This window comes from Drosophila nasuta, chromosome 2R (assembly GCF_023558535.2).
Source record: "Drosophila nasuta strain 15112-1781.00 chromosome 2R, ASM2355853v1, whole genome shotgun sequence".
Lineage (NCBI taxonomy): Eukaryota > Metazoa > Arthropoda > Insecta > Diptera > Drosophilidae > Drosophila > Drosophila nasuta.
Window position 1 is genome coordinate 6,757,036 of NC_083456.1, and position 27,820 is coordinate 6,784,855.

The 27,820-nt window shown below is 39.0% G+C and overlaps 3 protein-coding genes and 1 long non-coding RNA gene across 32 annotated transcripts in view; 2 read left to right on the top strand and 2 right to left on the bottom strand.

Annotated features, from left to right (window-relative positions):
• The window catches only part of LOC132784618 (TLD domain-containing protein 2), an 80,978-nt gene that overhangs the window by 2,675 nt on the left and 50,483 nt on the right, over positions 1-27,820 (bottom strand). For 5 of the 29 annotated variants that reach the window (XM_060790350.1, XM_060790351.1, XM_060790343.1 and 2 more), the window contains 12 exons: positions 24,756-24,859; positions 23,230-23,535; positions 21,846-22,334; positions 21,679-21,785; positions 21,465-21,619; positions 20,546-21,137; positions 20,323-20,486; positions 19,886-20,017; positions 19,494-19,648; positions 19,272-19,434; positions 19,018-19,216; positions 18,398-18,487 (listed from right to left, as the gene is read on the bottom strand). In XM_060790350.1, coding sequence (XP_060646333.1) covers positions 18,398-18,487; positions 19,018-19,216; positions 19,272-19,434; positions 19,494-19,648; positions 19,886-20,017; positions 20,323-20,486; positions 20,546-21,137; positions 21,465-21,619; positions 21,679-21,785; positions 21,846-22,334; positions 23,230-23,535; positions 24,756-24,859 — 2,656 coding nt within the window. Of the gene's footprint in view, positions 1-4,698; positions 4,892-8,997; positions 9,229-12,700; positions 12,951-18,397; positions 18,488-19,017; positions 19,217-19,271; positions 19,435-19,493; positions 19,649-19,885; positions 20,018-20,322; positions 20,487-20,545; positions 21,138-21,464; positions 21,620-21,678; positions 21,786-21,845; positions 22,335-22,746; positions 22,900-23,229; positions 23,536-24,755; positions 24,860-27,820 lie in introns of those variants that run through there. The other 24 variants (XM_060790352.1, XM_060790345.1, XM_060790342.1 and 21 more) reach the window with 16 other exon arrangements.
• Positions 115-2,228, bottom strand: LOC132784621 (uncharacterized). Its single transcript, XM_060790371.1, has one exon. The coding sequence runs from the start codon at positions 2,048-2,050 to the stop codon at positions 302-304; it is 1,749 nt and encodes a 582-aa protein (XP_060646354.1). The 5' UTR covers positions 2,051-2,228; the 3' UTR covers positions 115-301.
• LOC132784626 (uncharacterized) lies at positions 17,177-18,089 on the top strand. Its single transcript, XR_009632274.1, has 3 exons — positions 17,177-17,779; positions 17,840-17,961; positions 18,017-18,089. It is a non-coding gene; the product is annotated as an uncharacterized LOC132784626 (long non-coding RNA).
• Positions 25,263-26,164, top strand: LOC132784625 (probable mitochondrial import inner membrane translocase subunit Tim17 1). Its single transcript, XM_060790376.1, has 3 exons — positions 25,263-25,675; positions 25,795-26,003; positions 26,074-26,164. Exons 1-3 carry the CDS (start codon positions 25,354-25,356, stop codon positions 26,092-26,094), a joined length of 552 nt encoding a protein of 183 aa, XP_060646359.1. The 5' UTR covers positions 25,263-25,353; the 3' UTR covers positions 26,095-26,164.

The following is a 27,820-nucleotide window of genomic DNA, read 5'->3' on the forward strand; positions in this document are numbered from 1 at the left end:
GCTGCAATAAAAGTTCTAAACGTAACCCCAATATACTTTGCGAACTTATTATCTTATCTTACTTATTTATCTGCTTTATTTGAAACTTGGCAACACAGCGCTAAAAAACTACCCTTACGCAAATCAATTTGTTTTATTCGACAAAATATAAAAGTAGGGACATTTATCTAAACTCAATTTGGGGCTCAAATACAGAGAACACAGTCTGGCGTACGCAAACTACTATCGAGGAATTTAAAAATTTTGAGCTGCCTCTTGGCATCGCGACGCAAAGACGAGAAGGAAATACAATGCTGACTGACTATTGACGCGAACGCAATCCATGATACATGCTTGAGGTACGCTTCTCGACCATCGTGCTCAAGCGCTGCACAGCGGACTCCTTGCTATATTCCACTGGCAATGCCATGTCGTTCTGCAACATGTCGACAAAGCCATCATCCTTGAACTCCTGTCGCTTCTCTCCCATTTGGATTTTCGATGGTGATGGTGACTGCGAATCGTTGCCATTCCAGAAAGGTGCCAGCTTTTTGCCTAAATACTGATCGTCCATGGATTTAGCCGGCTCTGATTTCTGCCGTTTCCACACCTGTGTGGCATTCGGCCCAGTGACCGATTCCTTGGATCGTGCAATGCCTTTGGAACGCGAGGACGGACGCGTTGTCTTCTTCACCGTCGGCGATGGATTCACCGGCTGTGCCACATGCTTGATTAGATGGACTTGAGGCTTGTTGCGATACCCCGCATACTGTTTGTTGATGATGCGTTGCGAGGCGCTCATCAAATTGGCAGCGGTCTTGGATTGGTAATTCTGCTCATCCATGCGACTGCTGTCGACATCCTCGCCACGCTTTGAACTGAAGATGTTGCGATCGAGGAAGTCGCGCTCCGTGTTTGTCTGCATATAGCGATCACGATTGTTATCGAAATCACAGTCATTGTCTTCAGCAGCAGCAGCTTTGTTTGCAGCCATCTCTTTAGTGTTCTTCTTGAGCGAGTTCACTGCTGGCACATGCATCAGATCATCACCGTCATCGTCTTCGTCGTCGTCGAGTTTCTCTTGCTGCTGCTGTTGCCTCAGTTTCTTCGGTTGCTGTTGCAGCTGCATCTGATGTCGGTTGCTGCTGCGATTCGAGTTTGTGCGCTCCATGCTGGTCTTGGCAAAGAGTTCTCCCCACTGCGTTTGCAGCTTGCGGCTCGTCAGACTTGGCAGGCTGAGATGCAGTTGACTTGCCAAATTAGCCGCACGCGCTTCGTCCTTGTAGCGCACATTGGCCGTCTTCCTCCGAAGAGGTTTGCTCTGCTTCATGAGATCGTCGGCGATGTTGAGCGGCGAATTGGGAACTTTCATGGCACGTGGCTGCTTGTAGCGTTGCTTCTCCAGCTGTTCGCCACCATCGCTTTCGCCAACAACTGCTGTTGATGCTGCCTTTTGTGTTGCCGCCTGATACTTGGAGCGTGCACAGCTGATGAGTCGCTTTGTATCCGTATCGACGTCCATCAGCTCAGCCTTGATCGACAGACTAATATCTCGGGCAATGTCCTCGTTGAGCTTCTCCTGGAACTTGCTGGCCTGATGATAACGCTGATGCACAATGTAGCGCGTCGCATTCTGCTGCCCAAAGCTGGACATGCCGCGTCTGTGGCTCAGCGAGGGAGAAACGCTGCTGCTGCCCGGCAGACTGCTCATCGAGGAGAACAACGTTGTCTGGCCGTAGATGCTGTACTTGGAGCTCATCGGTTGCATTAGGGAACGCAACTTGCCCTTCGGTCGCGACTTTTGTGACATGCCCTGCATCTGATTGACCAGAGTCTTCTTCACGCCAATCAATTTACTAACTCGTCCCGTGTAATTGTTGCTGCTGCTGTTGTTGTTGCTGTTGTTCTTTCTTAAGACACTCTTGGATGCACTGCCAAAGCCATCCATGGTTGCCACAGACGCACCGCACGCTTGATTCTTATAGAAGTTGCACACCGTACTCAGTCCACTCTGCATCTTGACGTTCTGCAGCGCCAATTGGCTGAGCCCGAATTTTTTAGTGGAGCTCATTATGGAGCCTTTAGATTCTACGTTTTTCTTTTTTTTCTCTTATTTTCATGCACGTTGAATTTAGACACTGACTTTTACAGCGCGTCACAATTTATTGTGTGAAATAATAAAACAGAAATTTACTCGAGAACTGTTACCGATTGTATACTAACTGTAAAACTGAATTGACATACGTGTGCAAATGCCTAAACACAACTAAAACAGTTTATTCATAAATCAAATGTTATTCAACGCTTGCTCTGCTTCAAAATCTGTCGACAACTTTCAGAAGAAACATTTTGAATGAAGATGAAGAATGAAGAGCGCCAATAATTCCTATTCAATTTTTTTTATTAGTTTAAATTGAGAATCAATTAATAGATTATATGAGTTATTCTTTCAAACTATAAAAAAGATCTGATTCTGAATAGGATTGTAAATCGCAGTTTTAGCAAATTATTCTTATACAATTGTGTTTTATAATCTGAGTTCAGAGTTTTTTAAAAGGAATTTTCATTCTTAATCGTAGCAAAAATTTCTTATGCAATGCAAAGTGAATAAATGGAAATAGAAAAATACGAGCTCCACAACCAGTTTGATACAGAAAGCTGCAAAAGTGAAAAATTAGTTTGCAAATGAACTGGTGGGCAGACGGCCTGACGGACGTTGTTATTGTCGTTTGCCTATCCCATTAAAATATAGAGTATAAATAGGCTTCCCTTTTAGCGATAAAGTTTTGCTGAAACCCCTGCAAAGCTATAATAAATAAAATAATAGTTTATCTCGTTTCGCCGAAATGCACAATAAAATGAATCGACAAATTGGCAACTAATCGAAAGCGTTGCATCTTCCAGCGATAAGAAAAGTTTGACAAATATGTGAAATTCAACTCGAGCTCTGACTAATTGTGATGGGCTCTCGGAATTTCGTCTGCCTACGTCGGTTATTGTCGAACACAAGTGACACACTTTGTTTGGAGAACGTGCGAAAATTGAGTTATGAGAATGGGGAATGGGAATGCGAATGAGAATTGCAATATGTCAGATGACAACTGCTTCCGACTAACAGGCAAGACAAACCCCCAAAGATAAATAATCCACGAAAACTGTCTACAATCGGATGATATCCATAATTTAATGTGATAATTTTACCAGTTTATTTATTGGGAAAAACCGAATTTGTCTACACTATGAAGGCCTGCCAAACAGGCTTAAATGAATCACAGATTATAGTTTTGACAATCTACTATTAAAGAAATATCTACCTATGAATACCTGCCAAATGTTTTCGTGTAATAAAATTGAGAATAAATTTGAAAATCGTTTATTATAAATAGTTCAAGAGTTCGCTTATCGTCTACACTTCTAAAGTAGGGTAAGAGTAAAGCAAACAATTGTTGAATCGCATTCGATTCACACACATCATTTTGTAGTTCATCTTTTGAGTCGCTTACTCTCAATTTCGTGGACTACTCATGACGACGGTTTCCATGAACCACGACGAGTTATTAAAATTTTGAACGTGCTTGAACCATTAGCAACTTTGTTAGGCACACACACAAACACACACATACACTCACTTTCGGCTGGGTTTAATCCCCTCTGGCCTCCTCCGCATTTGCCTTCGATAGGCTTCAACTGCGACTTAGTCACAATCGATTTGAGTTCAAGATGAGTGCCATGTGCTGAGTTCTATCGAGATATCGATTGTTTGATCGATTGTCTCAGTTATTGAGTGCGCACTTTAAGTCGAGTACGAACACACAAGTATGCCTTGATTTTGATTTGGCATTAAGACTATTTTGTGTGTAGTCGCCAATAAATCAATTACAAATCTGTTCCGTTGATTATTATGCATGAATTGCATAAATTTATGCAATTGTCGTCTAGTTTTGTTTTTGGCGCCAAGTCTGAGAATCGACCTCGCTCTGCTGAATTGATAGTAGCAGTTGAGATATATCCAACACATGACTAACTGAAGGTGACGACGACAATAATTCTCTGTAATCGTATCAAGATTAAGCTCATGATATAGTGTGCTGTGTTTCTCTCAGTGTAACGTTGAACTATCAAATTGGGTCAGACACCAATTAGATTCAGAAATGTAGAAAAACTCATTTGTCTAGCGCAGTTATAATTATCGGATGGGTGCCTCAAATAAAGTATTGTGTTCAGAACAATCAGATGGTGAAATGACAACAAAAGCTGCCTCGAATTGAAGCGTGACAAGTGTGAAATCCACACACATACAATATCAAAAATAATATCCGATTTATTGTAAATTGAAGATGTGCAAATATTTACGAGTCGAGAGAGTAGAGTGACAAAATATTGTCCTCATCCCTCCCCCTTCCATGCAACTTGAAAGTCAAACGTCAATGACAGTTGTTTGTGCACCGATGTGGATCTGGATTTGGATGCATATATAATACTTTTTATTCGTATTACTGTGGATGTGTGGATAACACATGCGATTAGATCTCTTAACCAGTTTTTCTGCCAATAGTCGAGTGTGAGTTTCATAAACACAGAAACACCTCAACAGACAGCGACAGAGATACAGACACAATCACAATCAACTTTTGGAAATTTTGGATGAATCATATGTTGTACTTTTTTTTTAATACCGCGATTTATATCTTAATAATTGCTACGCTATATACTATGTACCTCATGATTGAGCGTATGATTGACAATCAGCTCGCACATTGCCATTGTCTTTTTGGAATACAACAAGTGGATATTAAGTATACGCCACCCGCGGCACGTGGTGCACTTAAAAACAACACAAAATAGTAGCACAATTTCAGTTCAGTTTTATCGTATTTTGAACTCAGACGACGTTTACTTTAATGTCTCTTCGCTCTCCGTTCCGACACTGTCCGACCTTAAGTGTAACACGTTCAAAAGCCAACTGCTAACTGGCTGCTGCTTTGGTTCGGGCCTTTTATTGGTGCGACGGCCGCGTCGCCGCTCAATTAACACAAGCTCAACAAAATCATATACGTCTATACTCATATATTCATATGTACACATATATATTAATGTACATTTATTTGTCTTTTTTGTTTTTATTGTTGTTGTTGCTGTTGTTTGTTTGCAACAATTTGTGCGAGAGCGGCGCAGTCAAGTTTGAGTTTGTTTTCAACTGAATTGAGTTGGAAGGCTAGTGAAAATAATAAAAATATAAATAATAATTAAGAAAATTGCCAGCCGGTGACTTTTTTTTTAGCATTTCTATACCCTGTAACCACAAACGGAACAACTGAGGAAATGTGACCTTTAAATAATTTACAAGTTCAAATTGGCAATCTACAGGGTATATACGAATATATCTTTTTCAGCTCTGTTGATTAATAGTCTCCACTTGAAGAGTGCATTCTATACTCACGAAATACAAGTATTTAAGCAAATAAGGAAGTTTGTTTCTCTTTTGTATCTTAGAGATACTTCTGTATACTATAGATGTTTCTACATCTTTGAAAGGTTTTCGTATTTTTGTTTAAGATACTTGTGTCTACTTCACATATACTTTGTTTGCTATTGGTTAATATCAAAGGAGCGAAGAAAGGATATTCCAGGTTTCTCTTTTGCAAATTCAGATAAATTCCGATTGTAAGATAAAAGTAAGGCAAAACATTTGTTCTACTAGATATCACCCTCAGAGCTTTAATAGCTTGGTGAGTCATTCAGTTGTTCGATCAAGAAAAAGAGTTATAAATTTCTGGATAGATAAAGAGCAATCAACTCTATTTACTGGGCATACGCGTAGTCGTTAATTATCAACTTGAGTTCTCATTTTTACGTAGTTTGTTTATCTTTTGTATTTCTATTAAAATGATGGCGTGCATTGTTTAGCTTTGCTTTTGTTTAGTTTCTGTCTCTGAGCTTGTTAAAATGACGTCAGCCAGAAGTGAAGACAACAGCGATCGCAGTCCGCAGTCCGTTAGCTGACTCCAGCTTCATTTACTTACTATACATACATATATTTACTTTTTGTTTTGTATTATATTTAAATAAAATCAAAATCAATGCGTGCAACAATAGTTCCTGAATCGGTGGGCAGCTTAGAAAGTTGTTTCCAAGTGGCGCCAAAGGGGCAGCAAATTAACTGTTAATAAATCTTTCCTAGACACGATTTAAATTTTAAAATTGCAACATTGTTGACTTCAAACAACAGATATCAAGTATCAAGAACCTCATAACTTTTATGCCAAAACTTTGAAACACTTGACGCAGCAGATAAAATAAAAACAATATCAATTTGGTTGCTTATGCAGTTAAATTTCATTCAAAATAAAAACGACGCCATAGAAAAATGTTCAAATGACGAATTCGTCTGCTCAAATAGATAAGATAACCAAAGATGCAATCTCAGAAAGAGCAGCATTATTAATAATTACTTTTTAACTGATTGGCTGCGTTGGGATTATTATCACAATAAATGGAATAATGCGCGCATTTTTATAAAAAGTATTTTAGATGACGCTCATCCAGATTTAAAACACATTTTAATTGCTTGCATATTGCAAATCTGTGTTTTGTCTTTAGAGCTTTATTTTAATTTGGTATTTATTTGTATTCGGTTACACTGATCAACAAGTTTTTCGGGATGCACTGAGTTCGAGTACGAATACCTTATGTTTGGCTGCTTGGGGTGGCGCGGCAAACATGTTGAGCAACGGTTCCACATCAACTGGTTATTGAAATGCGGCTCGGAGAGTCGGAGAGCCAAAAGTCTGGGTCAAAAAGCAGTCAGCGCATTAAACGTGGACAAAATGTAGAACTCAAACTCAAACTCAAACCAAAACCCAAAGAATAAGGCAACAAAAAATAACAACAAGAAGAGCCCAACTAGCCGGCCAAACGAGTATTGAGCTCGGTCTTTAAGTAATTTGATAGCACACACTCTTCGTGTCGAGAGGAAACCAACAAAGCAAAACAAGAAGGTAAAGGTAAAAAAAAAACAAGTAAGAAAGCTACAGACGAGTGTGTTCGACTGTGAGATACCAGCTATCTATTTTAAATAAAAGCAAAATATTTTGGTATTATTATCAAAACATACCAAACTTTTATACCACAAAATACTGAAAATATACCAAATGGTATATTTGCTATATTGATATAGTAGTAGTCATCCAAAGCAAAGTTAAAATACCTTTCTACTCTATGGGTAGTAGGTATAAAAATCGACAGCAGAACAAGAACAAAAGCCAAGCGAAACCATCTACAGGCTCTAGAAGGGTTAAGTGTGACTCCGACAACTGAGCGTAACTGAAGGTAACTACATAAATATTTATATACTTATATACACATGCATACGCGTGTTTGTCTTGCACCTCGCAGAGCAAAAGTCACTCAGCTATCTCGTTAAGTTTGTCTCTATCTACTTAGTTAAGTATCGCACCATCTTGGAAATATTTTAAGGATTTTCAACTTGATTTTGAATGTGATAAGTGAATATTATTTAAATTAATATATTTGTATTATACCGGTGGAGAACAGAATGACATATGCTTTCCATTTAAATACCGTTGAATCACTTGAAATATATGCATATATAAATTCAATAGAGGATTCATTTTTATATATTTGCTTCTTGCACTAAAGAAGCTCAAAGTTAAATTTATTAAAGCACTTTATCAACTAATTTTTAATATTTATACAAAATATTGGAATTCAATTCGAAGCAATGCCTTCATGGATCTGTAGAACTTCTCGACTAAGTCAAGTTTAAGCTTATCGGCAATCCAGCCAACTTTGAGAAATGTCAATCACTGTTCCATATGTGAGTTGATGAAGCTTAAAGTTAATTTTGTCACACGAAAAGTGTAAACTAAAATTATGGCTACAGTCCAGACCAGCTTTATATATATTACTTAATTTTTTCATGTAATTTCTAGGCAGAACAAGTTGACTGGCGTAGCAAATATGGTTGATAAGGAAAACATTCGAGAATATGGAGAATAAGCAATTCCCTTTTGCATTTTCTCATTTCCATTCGCAGCTCATACTTATTTCTCGTTGTCGTCGACGTTCTCGTTCCGTCTACTTATCGGCGTTTACATTGCCTCAGTGCATAAAGAGGGCGTGAAATTTGGTTTTTGTTGCGGTCCCAAGTCAGAGGAGCACATATTACAATTGTTACGTATCCGTCGCTTCTTTTCCTATCGTACTCTTCCGGCTAGGCTAATATTTAATTAGTTCTGGCTGTGCGTTCGCTGGGTGCGTTAGGTTAGTTATAGCCCTTTGCTATGAACTGTGTGTAAGGTGTGCTGTTTGTCAAAGTCAAATAGGCTTTTAAACAAGGAAGGCAGAGAGAATGCTCAGCTGAACATACAGATGTAAAACAAAAGGTATTACACTATAAAGCTGCCAGAGTTTTGAGACAGTCATTACGAAATACATTGTATCAGAGGGGGCCTGTATAGGGCCAGTATAGCATTGAGCACATTGACCCACACTCAACTGAGGTAATTAAAGTGCTTGGCATTTGACAGACTGACAAATTGGGTTCATTTAGCTTGACTCCCATTCACAATAACATTGACAATAAGTAGTTTGTAATGATGACGCTATAATGGTTGTATATCAGTGCAAACAATTATCTTTGTGGAGAATGTGATGCGAAAATTTAGTGCATTCAAGTCAGCATTTGTAATAATAGAGAACACGTGGATTTCATAATGATTCTCCAAAGTTTTCTATAATGACTATATAAATACTTTTAGCGCTTTCGCATACAGAAAAAGTATGGAACACTTGTGTGTTTCCATTTCCTTTTTATAGTTGCCCCCACTAATGGCTTAAAAATAAATATGTACCTTAAAACAGCAAAAACGTCGACAGCCGCGTTATACAATCGATTGTAGAGAAAAATCGATCAAAATAATGTACGATATTAAAAACGCAACCCTGCTGAAAGGCAGATCTAAACAAAGACAGAAAAAAGTAATTTCTTCTTCTCACCGTTTCGTGCATTTCGCAGCTTTCGTCAAGCAACGCCTCCAAGCTTTGATCATCTTTGGTGGGTGAAAGGGGAGGCGTGGGCGAGCGGTTTTTAGCTGAAAGCATGGAACGTGGCAGCAAGTGGCGTCCATAGTGCAGGTACAAATAGCGGCCCCATTTGCGGCCAACAATGCCGCAAGTAGCGGCTAATGCAAATACTGCCACAATCAACCACATGTTGTTGGGAGCGAATAACAACAAACAATAACGAATTCAATGAGAAATTCGGCTCAGCTCAAGTGCAATTCTCACTTTAAAGCTTATACAACGGCAGCTGGTACAATTTTTATGACCGGCAGTGTGAGTATAAAAGCTTTGTTGTGCTCCGCTAACAACATTTCATGCGCCGCTCTCTTTGTGCTTTAGTTGGCGCTCTCTTGTTGGACGCTCTCTCGCTCTCCCACACAGCTGCTTTTTGATTTGGTCTTGTGACCCACGAGACGACTTTTTTTCTTTCGCTTTTCGTGTTTCGTTTTGTTGTTTCTGTGTTGTTGCCGCAGTTTTTATCACGCTCTCTGCCTTTCAATTGTTTTTCCAATATTTTTTTGTTACACAGCTATGCTCAGCTAAATGTTAATGTTGTTTACACATCACAATGAAATTTGTACAACATTTGTGCAATGCTTCAATAGTAACACAAATGCATATCGATATAAATAATGTTAATATTATTTCTTTATTTTTTCGCTTGCTACTCGTTATGGTCGATTTTTGTGTGTGCGTGTTTGGAAAACAAGTTGCTGACTGACGGAATGAGTGCCGACTGTCGTAGTTGAGGAAACAAACACATAAGAACAGGCGCACACAGTGGCCCAAAAAGAAGTTCAATGAAATATACAAAGAGAGAGAGAGAGAGAGCGCGAATGAGAGCGCTATTCTAGCTCTCTTAACTAGTTGTGCTCTTTGTGGAGCTTTTTCAACTTCCGAGCTTGTGGCTGATGCTGTTTTAGTTATTGTACCAATATAGATAGAGAGGCAAAAGGGGGTGTGTTAGCGTGTGTGAGTGTGTCTGCTACTGTTTAACATACATTTTCAAGTGGCTACAAGAGATTTGAATGTTGCCAGCAACATGTTGCTAATGCTGATGTTGCGTATACGTAATTTGGCTACTAATTGCTGTGAATAGTGCAAATTATGTGTTTATTGGCAGATAGTTTGCAATTGGCGCTTCAAAAGGGGGCCTGCAAATTGGGTCCCTTAACAATTGGGGCATGAGTTGGCGGCAATTTATTAAATATTACAATTACTTGTCGGATCCATCGCATCACGAGCTTTGGCCCAAAAAAAAATAGTACAAATTAAAAAACAAAAATACTACACTTATTTCTTTTTTTGTTGGCTGCGTTGGGCCAAGGTTTTTTTGTTGTTGTACTTATTTTGTGTTCGTCGCATTTTTTTGTGGGTTAATTTGATTGTTTTAAGTGCTGCTTGAACAGGTTTCTGCTTTGATAATGCCAGATGTGTTGCTGTTTAAATTAACTTGTTGCGTTATCAACACAGCAATAGCAATACCAACAGCAACAAGTGGGCGTTGACTAGGATCTCTCTCTAATCTCAGCAGATATATGTGCATATATAGTAAAAGTGGTAAAAGTAGTTTGACCCGTTGCCTCGTTATTATTAAATCCGGTAAATAAATCACAATTATTTTTGGCTTATTCTGTCAGCGTGACGACAACAAACAATTCGCCGTCATATAAAATAAAAACAACACAAATGCAGTGGATGAAGTAATCACGTGTTTATGTTATCCGGTTATCTGATCCCTTGTCTTCTTGTTTATGACCCCGTAATCTGTATATATTTTGTATATTCCGGGATCCATTGTGTGTAAAAATTGAAATCATGCAGCGGCAGACAGATTGACAGCTGTTTTTTTTGGTTTTGTCGCCCAAAAAACTGATTAATATAACACAAATCTGAGGAAACACACACTGTACTTTTTGTTGTTGTTTTCCTTTAATTAAAAACGAATCGCAACAGAGACTGAGCTTGATTTGAACAGAATTCATTATAATTCCGGTTTCGATGTTCCTCAAGAATGCAGAATTGTCTAATTATATATGGTGTACAACATTCTCTCTATGTTATGTCTCTCTCAAGTTGTTATAATTTTTTCTTTTTAATATGCGCAGAGATTTGCATACAGCTTTCAGATGCTTTTGAGCAACAGGTGGCGCTTTCACGTAACAATAACAACAGCACTAAAAGATGCCGTCACTTGCCACACCTTCTACACATATATATGTATATATAGTAGATATGTAATATGTCAGTCAATTGAAATCTAAGCCAAGTTTACAATTGGCTGACTGCGAATGCGCGCATTGAATTTCGCTTGGCAGCAAACAACAGAGAGCAGAGAACAGGAGTGCAGATGAATACGAATTAAATGTAATTACAGTGAAATTTCAATTAAAATACGCTAATTGTAGACTCCCTGAGTGTTGCCGCCCTGTTCATTATGTATGTCTCACATACAACTGGTTAAAGGTGAAAGAAATGTCAAATGTGTCCACCAAACGCAGACGCACACACACTGGGGCGTATACTTAATGTATTAAAAATTCAATCAGTTGGCTTGCGTTGAGCCAAAGCCAAAAGCATTTCGGGAACCAGTTGAACCTGCTGCTTAAATGCTAAAATGTTCCTAATTATGAGCTGTATAAAGCAGATGCTAGTTGCCAAATTGTAGATCAAGAGTTTTAATACTAATATGAACATTTCTCAGTTTAATGAACCTACATACAGCGTATTTTACTGTCGAGCATGCCTTCAAATACTACAAAATTGCCTCTTTTTGAAAGCGAGTTTCATCAAATGCTTTGAACCTTTCGCTGATTGTTGGCATTGAATATATGAGAGATCAAAGATAACAAAGAAAAATGAGACAGAGAAATTGATATGGAGAAAACGTGTCGAGCTATCGCACAGAATCTCTTTCCGATATAAAATCATTTCTGTTTAGCAGGTGAAAACACTGAGAACATTATATGCGATATGAGAAAGAAAAGCAGGTGAAAGCATTGAGAACATTATATGCGATATGTCAAAGAGATGCATTTATCAACAACTGCTTTATATATAGATATATCATACTATAGATAGAAGTCTCAACTCAATTGGTGACAATTTTCTATGCCACATTTAATGGGGCAATGAGGCAACTTATGGCGATCATTGGCCCATCTTCGCTACACACTAATTATAGCTATAGCTCGATCTGGTCTAGGGATTTACTGTGGCATTGTTGTTGTTGTTGTGGTTATTGTTGCTGACGGACATGGCGCAAACTGAATTTGCATGCGAGAGGCGCGACCTTATCGACGAATATTGGATTGATGGTATTATTGCCAGGTATTTTGTGCACTATTCAATATGGACACTTGATGTTTATGGCCAAGGCATTGAATATACGTATATAGTAATGTTTGCATATATCTTCTCCTTCTTTTTCGTTTTCGACTGTTTTACGAAACGCGTTCGGATTGCAAAATATCGCGAATGTTTTGCTCAAGTTTTTGTTTTTTCCCCTTTTCAACTTTCACCCATTAAAAATAGCGCGCGAAAAAGTCGCGAGATGGAAAAACGAAAAACGATTCGCGTCGAGCGCAGAGCAAATCTCAACTAAATTCTATTCAGATTTTCTCATTCGTGTATTTACCTTTTTCCTAATATATTTGGCTATTTTGGATAGCTTGATCGGCTTCACGCTCATTTTGGCGACGTCTTTTGCGTATTTATGTTTCGCCTACTGTATGTTGTATCTGTCTTCTTTTGGTTTTGGTTTTGTTTTTGCTGCGCAGGCGTTGCTAATTTCGAATACACTCTTTTATTTTTTGATTGGCAATACCGGCCTCAGGCCAAGAGAGCGTTGTCTTGTATCCAAAACAATTAAACACATATGTGTATGTTGAAATTTAAATATATTTATATATGTATTTATTTTGCTATTGCTGTTGTTGTTGTTGTTGTTGTTTTTGCTTAATAAAGTCACATTGGAAAATAAGAATTTAGCACTTGGATTATACTATACACATATATGTATATATTGGGATGGGTTGGAATTTGAATATTTTATGTACACAAAAGAAAGACCGTTGATCGCAGCCAACGACAACGACGACGACGACGACTGCGATTGCGACTGTGCGGCTTGAATGTGTTGCGAAAACTAAAACAGAAACAGCCCACAAACAAGCCCAACGGTCGAAGCCGCTGTTGTCGTTGTCGTCGTCGCCGTTGTCGTCGTCGTAGTCGGCGTCAATCTGTCAGACAGTCGCAGCAGAAGCCGCAGCAGCAGCGACAACAACAAACGTGGCTCAACAAACGAAGCGATGCTCGCTGGCTGATAACTTGCCTAGTCGCTGTGCAGTATGGCACCACATTCTGGACACCACTGTCGCCATAGACGCGTGCGTTTTCTATGCTGCGGGCAGCGGAGCTTTCATTCGTTTATTTTGTTTGTTTTGCTTTGGCTTGCTTTCGGTTGTCATAAAATGCATTTGCTCTTTTCAAATTGATTTAAAGCTCCTTGCTCTTATGCTGAAGGCTAAAAAAAGACAGCTGAGCACTTGTTTTTGGATCTTGTGCATTTAAGCAGCGTAGCTCTCACATTAAATAAATGCACATACCACATTCGCATAAATATGTGTCTCATTGAAGGAAAAGCAGTTTTAACCTAATATCGACCGGTTCTGGAGCGAGTGTGGAGCAGTTGTTGAATGAATTGAATTAATTGAACACAGAAAGGGTCGCTTTTTAATATGGGGGTTTCTTATCCATCACATAACCACAAATACCTATCGCTGCATATATGTAAATATATGTGTTTCAATGTTGATGCCTAATTCAATTGGCGCAAATTAAACGACTTGCGACTGCGAATAATTCATAAATTGGGCAGTTTACTCATTTTTGCTTTGTACTGAGGAAATTATTTACTCAATTTGATAATTTACATTGAGGGAGACTTCACTTGAAGCAAAATATTTACTACAGCTACATATTTTTATACCCTGCGCAAATATGCTAAGTTCTGAGGAATTTTGTATGCCTGTCTGTCTGTCTGTCCGCATGTGTAAGTGCTAATATCTCAGAAACTATAAAACATTCAGACTCCAAATTTGGCATCTTTATTTCTAAGTTCAGTAAAAGAATCATAGAGTATCTTAAGGTCGTTTTCGCCGCCTTAGAACGTAATTATTTGTTTGCATATTGCTTAGTCTTTAAGTCAAAGATATGCTAAATATAAACCCAAACATTTTAAACACATTTCGGCAGTGTTTTTATTACTCAGTTTGAAATTTCTGACAGACTCGGGTGTGGCACACCTCTTGCACACACCTTTACATTTCATTCGAACCAAATGCAAAAAGTCATTTAAAGTAAGTGCAGTTTGTGTTAATTGAGAGCATTAATGTCGGACATTTCGAAATCGTATATAAGCTATTATTGTAAAGAATGCGCTATTAATAATGTATACGAATATGGTATATACGTATTTTGTTTTTATCTTTATTGATTCTACGCTAAAATGTGGATACTGCAATATGCAAATTTGCTGATTGTGATCGTACTTATAATGGAATCTCTGGCTATCGAAAGAGGCATCGGGAATCGCATTGCACTCTCCTCAATTGCTCAACATCGATCGATGTCGTCGTCGTTGTGTGGACGCCGTAAAAAATTCATTGAAACTAATTGATTCGACAAGTACAATGTGCGTTATACATGCATGTATATGTATATGTATATATCACACAATTAAAAGACAAACTTTGTTTGCGACAAAACAATCAAAAAGAGCGGTATTCCACCTCGAATTTATCAAAATAATGGGCGTGACTTGATCTTGCTCAGATTGATCGAATTAGAAAAGGAGCTGCGAAAATGAATCCACAAAAAAACCGGATGCGATGACGAGAACAACGTTGTCTCTGATGATCTGAGGATCATCCGAATAACAATAACAACAATAACCGGCTAAATGACAAGCGCTGTGGAATTGAATGAAACGTAATTAATTTAAGCAAGTAATTAATTGTTTGCTTAGTATAATATGATGAAATTTTAAATGGATTGCTCCGAATGAGATATATTTAGTCGGGCATACATTATGCACTGGCAAACACACAAATCATACTATATATGCCACATATGTATGCGGTTATATATTTAGATATTACGAGCTCAAGATCAAACACCCCCCGTTCCACATTCCCCTCTCCCCATCCAAAGCACATCGCAGTTAATGGATTTGCCTGAACGCCTTTGTTTGTGTCTCATCTGCCAGCCAAACAGCCAACGATTCTTTATATGCAAATTTTCTTTTGTTGAATGAACGAAGGCATTTAGTTATGTTCGAGGCACACGCTCAGTTTGTCATAAATGAAACAAACAACAACAACAATGAGAATAGCAATAATGTATAACAAATTCAACCGGTTGATCGCTAAATAACTTGCCCAGTTGCGATACTCAAACTAGACCTCAGCTATGCATCTATTTATGCGCGAGTTTTGCATGCGTATCTCAAAGATACATTTCACATGATTATCGCCCTTAAATGAGCTGCAAATACTTGTATAGAAGCCACATTAATATCCAGCTAACTGGTTTCGTTCTCTTGATTAACTCGTTCTCAATTCCTTTTGATTTATAGAGCTGTTCAAACTCATTAGAGCAGCGCTTCTGTTTGCATCATTTTTACTTTCGTTTCAAATTGAAATTTCGAAAGAAAAAAAAAACAGCCAATTGTTTACCTAACGTGAATTGCTTAGAAATCCACTCTTTGCGTCAAGTTTTGCATTTGACAACTGTGTTTTATTTATATAAGAATCTAAAGTTTCACATACAAAGTAAATTAATCCTGCCTGCAATTTTTTATATTACGTGTAGAAACATGTTCTAGTTCAGCGATCTCGTCTACATGATGTTTTGTGTTATGCAAACAAGCTTTGTTTTAATATCCGATAACGTTGTCTATACTCGACACTTGAGGAAAACATTTTAATAATGCATATTTATGTTATCTTCAATACTCTTTTGCCCGCTTGACCCATATGTTTAAATTTATTTTTATACGAAATGATAAGAGCTTGAACAAAAAGCAATTACGTAATTTGGCAGGTATTAAATTGGGAGACTGCAGAAGCTGTCGAAGCTGAGCAATTCAACAAAATAAACGATGCTCTCAATCTTATCGAAGTCTGAGTGCGCACTTGAAATGAAGTCTGAAATTAACGGAAGTTGTTGTAGAAGAACTCTATAGATGTTGTTGCCCTAGACTTTAGACAAACTATATTTAGTTTGATAACCCCTTGAGTTGTTGTTTTGAGCTGTTGCTGCCTCGAGATGAGGTTATTTTGTGTTTATTATATAGGTTAACTTTGGCCACCTCTAAATTCAAAATTGATAATAAGGAAACAATTCGATGACAACAGAGATAATGAGATGGGGGAAGATTCCAAGGTGGATTGATTCTATTAACAGTTTAGTTCTAGGAAACAACACAAATTCCATAAGATTGTTTGATGAACCATATCAGGTTTCCGAGCAAAAGTCGCCAGACAAAAGAAATTACTCATACGACGTGTGAATCGTGGCCAAAGATATTTACATACTACGACGTCGTAGGCACGCTTATTGGGTGAGAAAAACGTGCTCAGACAATGTTGCGAAATAGAGCCAAACGTATCATAATAAATAACAATAATATGCGCTAATTATTGAGTGAATCGAAAAGCTGCTAAATCATCATGCAGATGAAGCTGAAGATGAAGATGAGGCGAACGCCTTCACCTTAAAACCCCAAAGCATTGCATTAAAAAAAGCAACATCGAATTAGATCACAGATGGGGAGCTTTATTATGCGAGTGCTAATTGCCATATCAGTTTCGAGCCAAGAATTGGCCTCGATGTGTGGGGGGGGAGGGGGAATAGTTTGAGTTGCATATTTAGATATGCATATGGGTTGTTATGCTAAGTTAGGCAACGATTTCGAGTTCGTAATTGTTATGAGAGCTTGACGAAACCACAATTTAATGTATTCGATCATTTGGCAGCAGCATGTTGGCAGACACGACAATTTGGTTAAGAGAAGCCCCCAAAGTGCTGGCAAGAGATTGGATTGCAAAGATTCATTTCATCACAACATAAAAGTTGGCACATAACAGGTTTAAGGAGATGCAACATAATGAAGCATATTAGTATTACACAAGCATAATGAGGAAAGAAGTTATTCCTCAATAATAATATTCCTAAAATAAACAATTCAGGTTGGCAAACAAAATAAATTCTCCACACTTGGTATGCAGATCAAGTTTGTTTCCCCCGTTATTTGTCAACAAGAATTCCAGTAGCAAAATAAAGCTTAAACCTTGAACTTTGATATACATTTACTCTGGCTGAGCTAAGACGTCACTATTGCATCAGATTTGGAATGTAACTGCAGCAATTTAGTTAAAAGTCTATTTAGCATTTGTGCTACTAGCGCCATCTAGTGTTTGTTGGCGTGAAGTTCCTTCCCTTTTAATTTTTGTTGTATATGGAAAATTGTATAATTCTTGCGAAACAAAGGAAAATGTGATCAAACCGTGATGAAAACATGTCTATCTCGTTGTCGCGCATGACTTTAATTAGTTTAAGCTTAATGCGTTACACTTTGCTGGAACTAATTCCGCAATTAGCTTAGATTCGCTTGCTACGCATTCAACTGCTTTTTACGTAGTTCTCTGTCATGGTAAATATAAGAAAGGTATTCGTATTACTTTTTGTGAAGATGAAAATGTTTGAATTTCAGCAAATTTGATAAATTAAAAACTGTTGCCAATTGTTGTAAATGTACATAGATAAATGATGTAAAATGAATTTGGAATGCTCGCTGTTTAATGAGCCAATATGATAAATGAACTAATGAATCAGGTGCCTAATGAAATCAAAATTATAAATTATTGAAAACAATTACGAGTTGTTTTAGTGTGCCACACATAGACACACACACAATATCACACTTAGAGGGTGCTTGAAAAAATGTGCCAAGAAAATGTTTTACAATACTGAAGGAACGAAACAGAAGAACATGATGCTTAAGAGTGTAACTCGGTAACTACGAGAAAAGAAATCAAAGTAACGAGCGAGCCATAAAGGTAAATGATAACATTAAGAAATCAACTGTTTTTTTTTGTTTTTGTTTTCCATAAAAACGAAGAGAAACCATAAATGAGAAAACATAAAGAATTCACATCATTTTCACATAAGTTCCAAAAGTGGTTGGATCGTTTTAGATATGTGCTTTAACAACACGTTTTAATTTAAGTTTAGGTGGAAGAATTCGTATTAAAAGGTTGTAAGTCCTAACCTCGCCGCCCAACAATTCCAAATCATGCGATGCGGCATGCGAAGCCGTTTTTATGATCTTGTAGGTCTTGGCGAAGGGCGCCTTTAGAAGCTGTCGTATAGAGATTTATCACATAATTCAGTTTTCAGTTTCAGTTTTTGTATTGGTTTTGGGTTGTTTAACATAGTTTTTGCCCAGATTGTTGTGTAGTATATCATTTTTTAACATTTCGTTATATGTATTTATTTTTTTTTTATGTAAAATCAATGCAAATTGTAACGAAAAAGAGAGACATGACAAGAAACAGAAGGAAGAAGAAAACGCGTGTACAATAAATGTAAGAAAAGTATACAAGAGATATGTTAAAAAGATTTTTGCATATATAAAATTCAATAATTTCGAGGCATAATCTAAAAGAAATTGTTTTTTATATTATTCTTTTTTTTTGTTTAAAATTTTGAAATCTGTTTCTTTTTTTTTTTTGGTTTTTTGTTTAATTTATACTTAGTAGAAAAATTCGAGAGAAAAACTCAGCGCATATAAAAGAGCAATAGGTTAAAAATTATATAGTATGAAAAGAGAGAGAGAGAGATCGACGCTTGCGATATTGGAAAGGGATATAGATGGATAATGGAACTTACCTCCCAGGATTCACGGGTGAGATCGCCGATTTCCTCGCCATCCTGGCTGCCACTGTAGCCTGACTTAATGGTGCCGCTCTTTGTCCACTCGGTATCCTCTTGGATTAGCTCAAAGCCGCGCGCCTTGATTTGCTCTTCGTCCAGTTCACCGTACAGGTGTTTCACCCAGGTGTTAATGAAGCGATAGAGCTCATCAACGCTGAAAAGCAATTAGATCAATTATGGAATCAAATAGCTGGATGTGACTGACTCACCGATTCTTAGGCACACTGAACCAATATTCGGCGCGCAGCTTGTTTTTGCCATAGGACATCACTGTGGTGCCCTGTGGAATGGCCTTGCCAATGGGTTTGCCCATGCGCAGGCGGAAATACAAAGGTGGGTCAGAACAGGCGCGTGCTGGACGTGGTATAAGCTCTGCGAATAGAAGGCAAATTGAGTATACTATTTAAAAGATATATGTGAAAACCTCTTACTGTCCACACTGATAAACAATTCCGGCTTGTCGTCCATGGAGACCATGGAGCGATAGTCCAGCTTGGGCGGCTGAGGCTTCGACTCCTTCAGCTTTGTGCTGGACGCCGTGCCCTCCGACGAATGTGGACGTATAAAAGTGCCAATTGACGAACGCCTGCAGGGAAGCAAACAAATGCAAGATTAGTCATGAAATACGACTATAACTTAAGTAACTAACTGATGATCAATCAAATACAAACTATCGATGGATTAAATGAAAATGATTAGCTTGTAGCTGATGATATTGGTCGGATGTATACAGATGAGCGTTACACAATTAAGCTACACAACATCAATGAGTAACAGCAAGAGCAACACATGGAACACTTTTGGTATCCGTCTCCTTTCTTACCCATAGGTCATATGACCCTCGGAATGTGTCGAGTGAGGTGTCAATGGCGGCACTGGCGACCCACCAGATTCTTCGGACGGTGTTTTCGAAAATAGATTACCGCCCAGCTCTGATACCAGAGTGATTGGCGAGCTAAATATATGATTCGATTTGCATCCATCCAATAGATATAGTTAACATTTGTTGTAATTGTGTGTGTGTGTGTTAGTGTTAGTGTGAAAATGTGTATGAGTTAAATGTGTGAAAAGCATAAGTTCAAATTATGTTTTGCAAAAGCAGCCGATCCGCATTAACCGAAGGTAAGCATTATTTTTGTTTTTTTCATTTTTTGGTTTTTGTTGACAACGAAATAAAGAAATTTGTGGCACCAATTATAGATTATATAGTAATTAATTAGGCTGAGAGTTTGTTGCATTGTGAGTTTTGCATTTGCGCACCTTGAGAATACTTTCGAAAATACGCTTTGATTGGAATCGCCCGTGTTGGGCGCCGAATCAGTGTCCGCCGACTTGTTCAAGCTGCCGCCAGCGCTGGGCGGGGCACCGCCCTCGCCTGTGAGTCCCTCCACCCAGGTCAATGGATACGAGAGGCGTTTTAGCATCTGCAAATAAGAATGTGTAAATTTAAAATAATCTTCATTTAATTTGCAATTATGCTCACCTTGTTCTTCTTGTCGGCCTGCTTGTCACCAGCTGCAGCGGCTGCTGCGGCAGCTGCCTGCGCCTGTTGAGCTGCCTCATCGTCCACGCTGAAGCTCACGCTCGAGGTCTTCTTGCGAGTGCCGCCTGCATCCAAGCTCTGGCCCAGTATTGTGCTGCGTGGCGGCGATTCGCAGAAGTGCGTCGGCACAATGGTCTTCGGTGGTACCCAATCGGAGCTGAGCACGATGTCAGCGTCACTATAAACGGTTTTCTTTGGTATCGGCTGTATTGTGGGTATGGGCTCGCGAATATCGATGCCCGAATCGTAGCAAGACTGCTTCGATAGCTGCTCCAGATGCTCCAAATCAATGCCAGCTGGTGGCAACACGCCTGGCGGCAAGCCAACAGCGCCAGTTGCACTTGCAGCCGATGCCGAAGAGGCTGCTGTAGCGGCTGCAGCACCAGCAATTGCGGCAGCAACTCCACCGCTAAGCGAACTGGTTGCCGAGTGGACTGCATCCTGCTGGACTCGTGCGCCGCTGTCGACGGTGATGTTGGACTCGTTATCGGCCTCGTCTTCCGATGATCTTCGGGAATTAGACAAATAATAGCTGAGTATTTTGCGAGTTATGTTTGGGTTTTTGGGTTCGTGGTTGGTGGGTGGATTGGTGAGATGTACAGGTAACATTTACAGGTGGCACAGGTGTGTGGTGTGTATATATACATTTGTGTATGGATGTGTGTTTGTTGTGTGGCGTGAGAAGCGTAAATCACAATTGGCAATATATTATGTAAATTAGGAACGAACGTTGCGGATTGATATATGAAAATAAAAAAGCACAAAATAAACATATTGAACAATACAAATTATTAACAAACGTATTTTGTTGTTGAACAAAGAAACAAAGAACACAACTACAGCAAGCTGAGATACTAACCGATCTTTGCTCGGAATGGCCCAGTGATGATCCAAAAGACTCTTACGACGCTCCTCAAGCGTGCTACGTGTGTTTGTCAGGCCGAGCGTTTTCTTTTCATCCTCCTCATCGTGAGCGTCAGTCTTAGCGCTATCTTTGGCTTCCGTTGATGTATCCTGCAAGTGCAAAAGCGTCAGTTTAGTTTGTAATTCCCTTATGTGGATGGTTGACTTACCTCGACACGTTCACGCTCAAAGGCCTTGGGAAAGGCGTCGCCGTCGCGACCAGTGCTGGAGCAAAGCGACTCCTGATCATCGGTGATTTCCAGCGAGCCAATTTCCGCTGTCAAATGCAAATTGTATAATTTGTAAAAGCTTTTAATTGATAATGTATCGAGCTTACTCTCCAAACGCTTGGTCTCGATGTCCGCCTGCTGCTCGCTCAACTCCTTGGAGTCCTCCTCAACTAATACTGGTTTGGGATAATAGATCTCTGGCTTCTCGGCCTCAGCACCGCTGCTGGCAGCAACACTCGGTCCAGCGCCGCCAGCGACTCGCATATGGGCAATGTCATGAAAGATGGCCGCATTCACAACCAAATCCATAGGTGCAATAACGCCATAGCTTTCGGGACCGTGCTCGATCACCAGTGGATCACTGACATTAGGATCAAACATGACAGCATTGCGTGTGACGAGCAGCACGCCACCAACAACACCTTGGCCATCGGTAATGTGTCGCACATTGATCTTGAGAAAACGTTGTGTAATCACAGGATCATCGCTCTTGTCGGCATTCTCCTCAGCCTGGCTGTTGCTAAAGCTGTTGCTGCCGACGACCCGCTCGATGTGTCCGGGCTTCGGGGAGCCGGGACGCAGGCCCTCAAGTATATCTGTAAGATAGAGTATTTGGCGTAAATACATATTTGGAAAGTGGAATCCAAATTGGCGTTGCGTTTGCGTTGGCGTTGCGCTGTGATTTTCTTTTTTGTCTTTATCAGACTGATAAGATAGCAGTGTGCTGGGCCTGTGGCTGGAAGTGGGCTTCAGCCCACGGGGTAGAAATTGATTTATGTGATATTTAGTTTAAAATTAAATCTCTCTAAATGCGCGCCATGTGACAATTAAAAACTTGATGATGAAGTGCGCTGCAAATTTGCAACTCGTGTCTGAGCACTGTGGCTGCTTGAAAGACTGACTCCCCCATCTGTGTCTGGCGACCAATAAGAAAATTTTCGACAAATTAGCACACATCACCATATAACCAAATAAGCAAATATTATTATTATAATAGAAGAGAATGACCTCCGTTTCGCCAAAAGACAGCGGTGTGCATGTTGATCAGGCTCACTTCCTTTATGCGTTACCAACACTTGCACTTGCCACTACACAATATTTTTAAAGTGCGATGTGGCCAATAAACTAGGGCCAACAGTTTTTCTTTTGTATTATCTCTCTTGTTTACGCGACACACACAAAAACAAATAAAATAGCGCAAGTGTCACGAATAATTCTCGACCAAACCAGGGCTGCACAGTAACAGCAGCTGGTTGGCACTTCACAGCTGTTGTTAACAGACAGTGAACGAGTGTTGTTCAGAGCTGTTAATAACAGCATTGCCAACTATCATGCAGAGCGCGGCACCCAATTTGAAAACAGGGAAACCAAAGTTTATATGTGTATGTGTATGAGTGTAAGCTGATAATCAAAATAAAAGCGAAAAAGCGGCAAAATGAGCTTCAATATCATCGCACCAATTGCACCATTTCCATCAGTAGCGTCGCTTACCTTTCTCCTGCTTGCTCTCATCGCTAGACAACTTGCGCTCTATGGGACTCGACTTGCCGGAGATGCTGCCGCCTCCACCGCCGCCCCCTTCATTCGTTCCCGTCGAACTGGTCGAGGCATCGTCTTTGGCACTCTTATCGGGCACCAACAGCTGCTGGCCCGGGTAGATAAACGAGCTGTTTAAGCGATTCAAATGTGTTAGCTCCGATGGTGTCGTATCGAAACGTGCCGCCACCGAGGTCAGTGTGTCGCGATTTCCCACGGTATAGGAAATGGTGGGTATGGTGGGCAATGAAGACTTTTGCTCTGTGAATAAAGAAACGTTAACTGTTAATTAACATCCGACACAACCTAATACAGTTTCAAATGCAAGCAACAATTAATGTGCAATGCGCGCATGTTATCATAATTACTTGGCAGAACTTTTTTTTTTTTTGGGCAATTGCTCGAAGACCACGAATTTGTCATCGGGGCGCAGACGCGAATAAATTACGCCAGTTGTGATGGCATCCTGTGCAATTTGTGCGAATTGACGGCACAAATAGATGACAGCAAAATCATTGCTGGTCACTGATGTTGTCTCAAATGCATTCACTTTCTGATTTACATTCTTTTGCCAGTAAATTTCTACATATTCTAACATTTTGAACACTTTATTTGTTTAAATGTACAGTATTTGCATCAATACAAGAAACGATTGTGCGCTATCGTCATCTCACAGTGGCCGACTAATAATTACTTTTGAACCTTTTATCGCACGTCCTTCTCTTTTTCTCTTTTGCAATTCGAATTCGGATTTCGACGTTGACGGTACACCAACAACATTGTCGCTAGCAGCTGACCAAAAAAAAAAAATAAATAAAAAGACGCTATCGCTGCACTCGAAATTTGTCGATTCTGCGTTTTTTGTTGGTACGTCAAAATCAAACAACGAACATAATGAAAACAAATGATCGACCAAACAAATTGAATAAAAGACTTGTTTATTTTAAATTGATAAGAGGCTCTTATCACAGTGTGATTGTTATTGATATAGTTCTATGACTCACTAATTATTGCATAGATAACGTTTATTTTCCATGTTATGTAATAATAATATTAAACACTTTAATGCAATATTTCGAAATTTTAAAGCTGCCGTTAAATGAAGGTGGTGATGGCACTATCGATGTATGAATATACGTTTTTAATTGTTTTTTAAAAAGCTTTATATATTTTTGACTGCTTCCCACTGATCAAAAACAGTAGTTTTTGAAAAAATTCAAAATGCGAAAAAAAAATCTAGTAACGGCACTTTCTATTCATTGTTTTCCATATCTACCGGCAAGTGTGTTTCTTTGTTTACATTTACTTCGCTTTGCTCTTCTATCGAAACGTGCGTTAACAGTACTGCTCGCTGTTATCTAACAGTACGTGCGCAGCCAACTTAGTGTTGAGCTTCCCCATAAAAAGGACAGATGGCGCTAGTGTGCTATTTGCAAGTTCGCGCGCTATTTAAATGTCAACAAATAGAAATAAATACTTACTTGACAGTTTGTCGACACTCTCAAAGCGCTGCTCAACTTTCGAGCGCAATGAATCCAAATCGAAAGGCGCTGCAAGGCCATGATCCACACTGCGTGATTTGCTCCTGTAATGCAGACATAAAGAAAAAAAGAAAAAAAACACGTGACAAAGCACGAAACGGTTGTTAAATTTAATTAGAGAATATAAAGTCGTAAATCGATAGCAACTTGTTGGCTGCGATCTTTATCACTTACAAATTTTGCAGCTCAAATTGCGGCCATAACTAGCTAATAACAATTTATTTATTTATATGTATGTTGTTATTTTGAAAGCTGCGTGTAATGTTTTTGTTTATCTGGCAATCAACAATCGAGGAGTGACCAAAAATGGCAAACGACGACGCATTTTGAAAATTTCGCGTTTATGTTTTTTTTTTGCTTTTTGTTTTTTAGTTTGTTGTGTTTTTTGTTTAACCGAGTTAACCTTTAAATGCTTTCGATTTGTGGCGACACGTCACGAGTTCGCTTGTCCTCAGAATTCACTACAATTTTCACAAGCAGGCCTTCAAACAAATAGTTAATCCAAACTCTAGCTACTATTACTACATTTCTAATCAATATGGAGGAATATTCACGCGAACCGTGTCCATTTCGCATTGTCGAGGATTGTGGTGGCGCCTTTGCCATGGGCTTTGTGGGCGGCTCAATCTTTCAGGCCATTAAGGGATTTCGCAATGCACCCTGCGGCGTGCAACGTCGTCTGGCCGGTGGCATGGCCGCGGTGCGAGCACGTGCCGCATTGGTTGGTGGCAGCTTTGCCATTTGGGGCGGCACCTTCAGTGCCATCGATTGCACATTGGTCTACGGTCGCGGCAAGGAAGATCCATGGAATTCAATCATTAGTGGTGCAGCCACTGGCGGTGTGCTTGCAGCACGTGGAGGTACGTCAATGAATACGTAGTTGCAAATGTAAATGTGTTGCAAGCAAGGTCATTGAATAATTGAATGCACTTCGATTTGCTGCTGAAAATCAATTTCGTTTTCGATTACGATTTCGCAGGTGTCACCGCAATGCTGAGCAGTGCTTTAGTTGGAGGCGTGTTGCTCGCGCTCATAGAGGGCGCCAGTATTGCCGTCTCGCACTATACGGCCGATAACTATCGCCAGATATCGGTGGTGGAACGCATGCAGCTTTACAATGACCGTCAGATGCGTCAGCTGAAGCAGCAGCAGCAACAGCTTGCCAGCTTCTATGCGGAGCCAAATGAGGCAAGTCGGAACGCATTTGAAATGGATTTTTAATTGCTTTTTTTTTTCTCTGTTTGCGTTTATTTTGCAGGGCAACTCGATGCCGGCTTAGAAACTTGTCGCGTCGCGTCACCGATTGACAACAAACATTGAATACAAATCTTTCTTTTCTTTACAATTTATTTTGAACATTTTTATTTATTTAGCTATTTTTTGTTTTGTCATTTTTGGCTTGCAGATGCCTCGAAATTGAATAGAGACACACCAATCTCGCTCTCTCTCTCGTTCCATTAATATTCATTTGACGTGCAATTCAAGCTTTTGTCTTTTGTATTTGTTTTTTTTTAGAATATTCTGTAGATTTTTTATATGCCGCGCGTTGTCACGGAATTTTTGATGGCTGTTGATGACGACGTTGATATCGAGCTTCCTAGCGCCAAGTTTGTAACCACTCAAGCACAATCGAGTCAACCGCCACCCAACAAAAACAAAAAAAAAAAAACCGACACCACACGCCATATTTAGCTTGGCATGTGTCGCACATTTAACTATTGCTTTGATTTATCATATTCGTAATTTTCATTTTCCATTTCGAATTGAACTCCTAATTGTTAAATAATTGAATCTTAACTTTCTATTCGTATTCATCTTGCATTTGTGATATCTTAAAGTCACTTCTATTTTAGTCGTAACTATCTTTAGATACATTTGTATCTGCGTCTTTTTGTGTGGCATTTTTGATTGACAAAATTAATTTCCGCCGTGGCAACATTCTGTCATCCGTTGAGTGGCAAGCTGAGGAAGTCTTTATTCGATTTTATTTATGTTGTGGCTGCTTCAAATTGAATAACTGATTTGACAGCTTGCTGTTAACTATTTTGATATACGTAATAATGTTATTTGCTACACTTGGTAGATAAAACTACTAGAATTCAGACCAGCATAGTGTTAAGATTGTATTCAAATCATATCTGAGTTGTATAATTCATTATGAATATAAATAAAGATCGCATTTGTTGACAGATTTTGGGATATATGCTCATGATCATGACAATCAGGTTTTCGTCGCTTATTTTTAGCTTGTTTTTAAGGCATTCAATTGAACTACAATGAGCATATCTTTGTATGCATATTAGCTAATTTGCATAATTTATCAGATTAAACGTGCCTCTAAAGATACAATTGTATCTTTTTATTGCCTCTGGCTAAAAGTATCTTCGATGCAAATGTTATTTCTACCATCAGTATTTCAAGGGACTTTACAATAGAGAGCTATCGTTCATTGGCATAAATTATTTAAAAAACAAAAATGAGAATAAAGAATATGAAAATTATTTGCGCGTGTCTTAGCAAAGTGCGATGGCAATTAGCGAAACCAACTGCCGATAACCGTAATTGAATATCAATGATAAAAAAGATAAACAAAAAATGGAAATTATTTATTCAATTCTAGTATTTATACGCTAAGGCAGCTGACACTGAGGAGAGGAAGAACCTCTCTCTATCTCTTTCTCTCTTTGTAGTCTGCAGATAAATAGTAAATAATTATTTAGCGCACATTTGTTGCGCTTTTGTATTTATTGTAATACTATGTATTATTTATCGCAATTGCCATGACAATTTCGCCATTGAGTTACGCTTTTGCCTTTTGTCATTTAAAAGTTCACTTATTTATTTATTCATTTTAATTAATTGCGCAGCTGAAATATATTTCACAAATCAAACAAACTTCGTCGCGCCGTTCGAGGCCTTCTAGGCCTATTTACGCGTAATTTTACCTGGACGCATGAACTTCATTACGAAAACAGTAATAAAAAACAATAACAAAAACAATAACA

Excerpts from the sequence above, each read along its gene's own strand:
- LOC132784621 (XM_060790371.1), bottom strand. The coding sequence starts at position 2,050 with ATGAGCTCCACTAAAAAATTCGGGCTCAGCCAATTGGCGCTGCAGAAC.
- LOC132784625 (XM_060790376.1), top strand. The coding sequence starts at position 25,354 with ATGGAGGAATATTCACGCGAACCGTGTCCATTTCGCATTGTCGAGGAT. Across the intron at positions 25,676-25,794 it reads TGTGCTTGCAGCACGTGGAG|GTGTCACCGCAATGCTGAGC; the intron begins GTACGTCAATGA and ends ACGATTTCGCAG. Across the intron at positions 26,004-26,073 it reads TCTATGCGGAGCCAAATGAG|GGCAACTCGATGCCGGCTTA; the intron begins GCAAGTCGGAAC and ends TTTATTTTGCAG.